This window comes from Polypterus senegalus, chromosome 10 (genome assembly GCF_016835505.1).
Source record: "Polypterus senegalus isolate Bchr_013 chromosome 10, ASM1683550v1, whole genome shotgun sequence".
Lineage (NCBI taxonomy): Eukaryota > Metazoa > Chordata > Cladistia > Polypteriformes > Polypteridae > Polypterus > Polypterus senegalus.
Window position 1 is genome coordinate 6,439,273 of NC_053163.1, and position 6,541 is coordinate 6,445,813.

General features: G+C 42.2%; 1 protein-coding gene across 1 annotated transcript; it reads left to right on the top strand.

The window, feature by feature from the left end:
• The first annotated feature begins 568 nt into the window (after nucleotides 1-568).
• Nucleotides 569-2,593, top strand: LOC120536359 (integrin alpha-X-like). Its single transcript, XM_039764685.1, has 5 exons — nucleotides 569-609; nucleotides 688-844; nucleotides 953-1,088; nucleotides 1,467-1,537; nucleotides 2,465-2,593. The coding sequence occupies exons 1-5, from the start codon at nucleotides 569-571 to the stop codon at nucleotides 2,591-2,593; spliced, it is 534 nt and encodes a 177-aa protein (XP_039620619.1).
• Nucleotides 2,594-6,541: the final 3,948 nt, after the last annotated feature.

Here is a 6,541-nt window from a genome sequence, read left to right on the forward strand (position 1 = left end):
AGGTCTAAAGAACATGGAGGAGATACCAAGAGACAGGTTGTTTAGCTATGAGCAATGACCTCATTTAGGTATGAGCAAATGTGACCATGACGAGGCTGCTCAGATTCAAGTGGACTCTTAAATGTGAACGTCTGACTCTGTCAACCGAGGAGGACTGACTCCACTTCACTGAGTGATGGCTGTTTTTTCACTCTTTTCCTTGGCTTTTCTTTTTCCTAGAATGCACCAAACACAACGTTGACCTTGTATTTCTGGTTGATAGCTCTGGAAGTCTTAGAAATGCTGATTTCATAAACAGCAAGAGTTTCATCATTGACATCATGAAGAATATGAGCAGCACTTCCATTCAGGTGATGTTAGACTTCATTGGGTTTCTCCAGTGGGGGGTCATTATCACCATGTTTGAGCTGCTTTTGCTGAGCTACTCTCCATGACAGATTTCTCGTGTTGTATCTTCATGCAGTTTGCTGCAGTGCAGTTCTCTTCGGATGTTCGCACAGAGTTCAATTTTTCCAGATATCAGGCAATTAGAGATCCGGAGAAACTCCTGACCAATATGCAGCATATGATGCTGTCAACCAACACACACAAAGCCTTGAATTACACAATGTGAGTAAAGATGAACGAAAGAGAAGATGGTGGACCAGTTTAAGACCTCCTACCACTTTCTGTTTTTTATTTCCTCAGTGGAAATCTGCTGTACAACACCCAATATGGAGCAAAAGAGAAAGCGACCAAAGTGCTGCTGATCATCACAGACGGGGACAGCACTGACTTTGACAAAGATTACGATTACGTGACCAAACGTCTGGACGAAAAACACGTCATCAGATACGCCATTGGGGTAAAAATCATTCAAGATGTCCTCGTCATAATAACTGGGCTCCAGGTGCCCACTCACCATCCTTTGAGTCTTTACAGGAGTGAGAAAACTGTACTTCTTCCTCTCCAGGTTGGCTCTGTGAACATCAAAAATCTGAAGAGCCTGGCTTCTGAACCCAAAGACAGCAACACCTTCTACGTTAACGACTACAAAGGGCTCAGACGTATCCTGGACAACATGCAGGATAGAATCTACAACGTGGAAGGTAGGAGACGTCTCTGATAAGTTTCCCTACATGTCATTTCAGCAGGAAAGTTTTATGAAAGATGGGATGGTTAAAAAATTTATAAACACCTGAGTGGTCCACAACACGATGTGGGCAAAACGAACAGAAAGCAATCATTTAAGTTGGGGCTGGGGGGGGTCACTACTTTGCCCCCTCAATTTGATCAACTGATGAATGTCCATTGAACACCTCGCTCCTGTCTGCAGTTGTAAACTGGGCAAGGCCTCTACGTTTTCAGCATGTAGCTGGCTAACCAGTGCTCTGATTGGCAGTCATGGAGGGGAAAACAGAAATGAGTGAAAGCAGAAAGATGGGCTCGGCAAAGTGATGACGGTGACATTTTCATTTTTTGTGCAGATGAGAAGACAAAATGCTGGTCCTTTGTAAACGAGATGTCGCAGAGTGGGTTCAGCATGGCATATGCCAAGGTAAATCGTGAAGGGGGGAACTGAGAGGGATTTAATACATTTAATATTTTTTTAATCATAATTATAAAATAAAACAGCTGTCACTGAACTCCAGTTTATCACAAGGTATAATAAAACAGACATATGCACACACACACGCTGGTCCAGTTAGGAGTAACCCACATCTCAAACTCTGAATCGGGCCTGTATGAGTGAGCGGGGATTGGCGTGTTGGTGCAGCGTACAATGGACAGGCTACCCGTGACTGTAAACGTCACTTCAGTAAAGTTATTCCCTTTGGGGCTGTTACTTCTCTTTTGAAACCAGGAGTATGGAACGTATCCATTTTATATTCCACTGTTCTGTATGAAGGGCAGCACATGGCGCAGTGGTAGGGCTGCTGCCTCACAGTAAGAAGACCCAGGTTTGCATCCCAGGTCCACACCCGGGGTCCTCCCTGTATGGAGTTTGCATGTTCACCCCATGTCTGAGTGGGTTTCCTCTCACTTTAAAAAGACAGGCAGGTTAAGTGAACTGGCGATGCTAAACTGGCTCTAGTATGTGTTTGGTGTGTGTGTCTGTGTGTTTGTCCTGCAATGGACTGGCATCCTGTCCTGGGTTTGTTGCTTCCTTGAGCACCATGCTGGCTGGGATAGGCTCCAGTGCCCTAAACACACCCCTGGTTTGGATTAAGGAGATTAGATAACGACATGACATGACTTTCCTGTATAGTGAAATGAAGCCTTAGAAGGTATTTTGTCATATGAGGCTACAATGATGAACTGCTGCCCTCTAGTGGGAGCCACCGGCACTACAGCAGGTTATGATATCAAACCAAATCAAAATGTAACAATTCTGATGATTATGTGTCTGCTTGCATCTCCTCCAACCCCATCTTCCACTACTGACTTTAGACGCTTTGACTAAAAAGAGGTTTCTTACCCACAGGACCGCCTGATTCTGGAAGCTGTTGGGACCTCGGAACGGGCTGGCTCAGATGTTGAGATGAAGCCTGACATGAAAACTCCAATCATGCCTCCCAAAAAGAAGGGCTTGGGGATGTTTAATACCCCTTGACAAGTCTTGTCACAGTCTCACAGTTAGACATCGTGTGGCCTGTACAACAAACATACGACTCAACGTCAAGCTCTAGGACGTCGGCGTTGGCTCTCCTTTGTCTTTGAGAAGCGCGCCGCTGCCGGCCCCCTTTGACAAGCGTTCTTCACACGACACGAGCACGATATCTACTTGCGTGAAGCGTACGGCTATTAAAACACTCACTTGTATTGTTGTAAGCTAAATGATTTAACTTTACTATTACATGTAACTTGAATAATTGTCCAAATATACTGTATATCTACGCGTACAACATCAGCATAATAAAAATCAAGCGTGAAGGGGCCCCCTTCCATTAGGACCCCAGACCAGAGTCCCGTTTGTCCCCCTTGGTGGCAGGCCTGTGCACGGATTCAAGTGCTGTTATGTCACTTTGGTGGTGTGGAGACCAGAACTTCACACAGCACTCCAGATGTGGTCTCATTAGTTGCATAGTCTGAGCAGAACGTCCAGGGCGGCTTAGCAATCAGCTAAACAAATGGGCATCCTGGCCTGAATGGTCTCCTCTCGTTTGTCACATTTCTTATGTTCTTATGAATTGTGCTTTGATACTTCAGGTTTGATTTTTCTCCCTGGCATTCGACCAACGCCATTTTGACTTTTCCTTTCTTCCTGTTCCTTATCGCGTTGCCTTTTTCTTGCTGTCTTTTCCAACATGGCAGCACATTGTGAGTTGTTTGTGTCGTTGTAATTCATTAGAACTGCTAAGTATTTTGGACTGATTCGGATCATTTGCGATGACCTATCATTTTTTTTTTCTGATGCCATTTTTTTTCTTTACTTTTTAATTGATGTTAATTGTTTAAAAAGAAATCAGCAGGTTAATTGGTTATTTGTTAGTCAATACTGTTTGAATTTCAAATAAAAATAAAGTTTCATCCTCTCAAACTCCAATTGTGTGCTCAGAATCTTTAATTATTAGGCTGACACCTTTAGCCAACGTGACTTACAACATCTGAGATGCAGTTGGGTCTGTGGAAGTAACACCCGAGGAAGACAGGAACAGTTCAATCAATCAGTCTTTATTCAGTCACAGGTGAGGACGTGGATTGAAAGCAGAAGAGCAAAGTTTTCCAGTTTCAGTGGGCTTTAATATTCATTTTTCTCCTTCCCCCTTACTTATGAAACAGCATCTAAGTATTTCGTCAGTTTGGCCAACCATTTCTTTTTTATGTTCGTGTCAAATGGGGCCACAAAGAAGGACAGGTCATCTTTCCTGTGTCTAACGGACGCGTTCCTACAGGAAGTTAGCCGAGTTCAGCTTACTTCACCTTATCTTATGGCAGACGCCTGTATGAATAACCTGCTCTTATGATAAAACAGCTTTAAATCCTTAGTAGCTTGCAAGCAATTCAATGTTTCTTTCACAGTTCCATTTCCTTTTCCAATTGGGGGGCAAGCAGACAAAGCGGCTTGTTTGTGGTCACACAGTGTGGGTAGCAGGATCCGAACCAACAACCTCAGTGTCTGAAGCCCCAGGCCCAAAGTCTTAACCACCGCACCACTCAGCCTGCCGTATTTCCCTCTTTCGGTCATTTTATTGAACCCAATAGAGGGTCACAGAAAGCTAAAGCCTATCCTGGTATCCTCAAGTCCAAGTCAGAAGTTCACCCTCGACTGGTCCTGGCAAGTAGAATATTCTTTGTTAGTCGTGGTGATTATACTTCAAAGACACACGATATTCTATATGGTGGTCCACAAGGATCTCCCCTGGTCTTCCATGAGGTCCGATTATCTCAAGACATAACGTGAGCGATTGCAGCTATGCTGATGACACACAGCTGTACTTCTCAATAGCGCCTGATGACCTCGACTCTCTTGATTCACTGACCCCAATGTCTTACTTGTGTTTCTGAATGGATGAATAGTCATTTTCTCAAACTAAATAAGGAGAAAACAGAAATTTTAGTGATTGGCACTAATGGATATAACGAGGGTATTAGAAATAAACTTGATTCATTAGGATTAAAAGTCAAGACAGAGGTAAAGAATTTAGGGGTAACAATCGACTCTGACTAAATTTTAAATCACACATTAATCAGATTACTAGAACAGCATTTATTCACATAAGAAATATAGCAAACTTATATCTCTTATAACATTGAAAGATGCTGAAAAATGAGTTCACACTTTTGTTTTCAGCCGACTTGATTAATGTAACGCACTCCTCTCAGGACCACCAAAAAAAGACATCAATCGATTGTAACGAGTGTAGAATGGAGCTGCCAGAATCTTAACTAGGAAAGGAAAATCTGAACACATCACCCCAGTCTGAGCGTCGTTACACTGGTTACCTGTGTCATTTAGAATTGACTTTAAAATCCTGTTGATGGTTTAAAAAGTCTTAAATCATCTTATATTTCAGAATGTCTGACACCTTACACTCCAAATCGTAACCTTAGATCTTCAAATGAGTGTCTGCTTCGAATTCCAAGAGCTAAACTTAAAAGAAGTGGTGAGGTGGGCGGCCATCTGCTGTTATGCACCTCAAATCTGGAATAGTCTGCCAATAGGAATTCACCAGGCTAATATGGTGGAGCATTTTAAATAAAACTGATAAAACTCATTATGTTAACATGGCTTTCTTATAGCGTCATTTTAATCTAATCCTGATGCTCTGTATATCCAATTAATTATCATTATTATTCATGGTGGCTCCAAAATCTGTACCAACCCCTACTTTCTCTTCTGCTCTTTTTCCGTTTTTCTGTTGTGGTGACCTGCGCCCCACCACCTGATCATGGCACCGTGATGTCCCTCCACTGATGGATTGAAGGCCAGAAGTCCACATGACCGATATCATCAAGTTCTTCCGTATGAACACTGAATACCATGAGGACAGATTGAGGTAATTTATGTTGGGTAGAATGCCTAGAGGGGGCTGGCTGGGTGGTCTCATGTCCTTGGACCCCCTGCAGATTTTGTTTTTTTCTCCAGCCATCTGGAGTTTTTTTTTTTTTGTTTTTTCTGTCGTCCATGGCCCTCAGATCTTACTTTATTCTATGTTAATTAGTATTGCCTAATTTTATTTTCTTATATATTTTATCTTTTTTCTCTTTCTTCATCCTGTAAAGCACTTTGAGCTCCACCATTTGTATGAAAATGAAAATATTAGAAATAAATGATGTTGTTAGGGTGACATGACACTGTGTGACTTTGAGTTGGTGGCCATGTCACAATTAACGACTGAAGTATTCCTGGATCCTGTTGCCTCGAGAGCGTCAGATTTCACGACTGGGGATCACAGGTGATGACGGGGCTCATTTGTGAGGAGCGATGTGTAAGAGCATTTTGTATTACTGTATTGCATTTCTGAAATGGCCGTGACAGATTAGCCATCAGGCTCTGTGAAGAGGGTCACTCGTGCTCTGTTTTCTGTGTTGTACTTACCCCATTCTTTTGTGTTTTACATTTTATTGAATTTATTAAAAGCAAGTAACATTCAATACAAGCAAGCATTTTTCAATAATCATTGTACACCCAACCTACCAGGAAGGGGGTCTCTCTCTGAATTGCACTTCCCAAGATTTGTTTTCTTTTGGTGAATCTTTTCTTCTCTTCTTAGAGAGTCAAGGCTGGAGTTCTTTTAAAATACCGGGCCTGTGTGTTTTGGAGCGATACAAGAAATCAATTGTTGTTGATGTTGTTGTCCACAACTCCCTCACGACTTTCCAATGTATTTCAAATTTCCTAACTGCCATGAGGTTGCATCATTATGTGATCCAATTGGTAAAAGACAAAACATCAACAGGCAAATTGTCTGCTCTATTTGTTCTGAGGAAATAAAACAATAGACACAATATAAGAGGGTGGCACTTGCTTTTGGTATTTCAATAATATCGAGAGAACCCCAAAAATCACAGGGGCGTTCCTCATTTCTATTCCTTCAACATTTGTCATGTTCTTTGG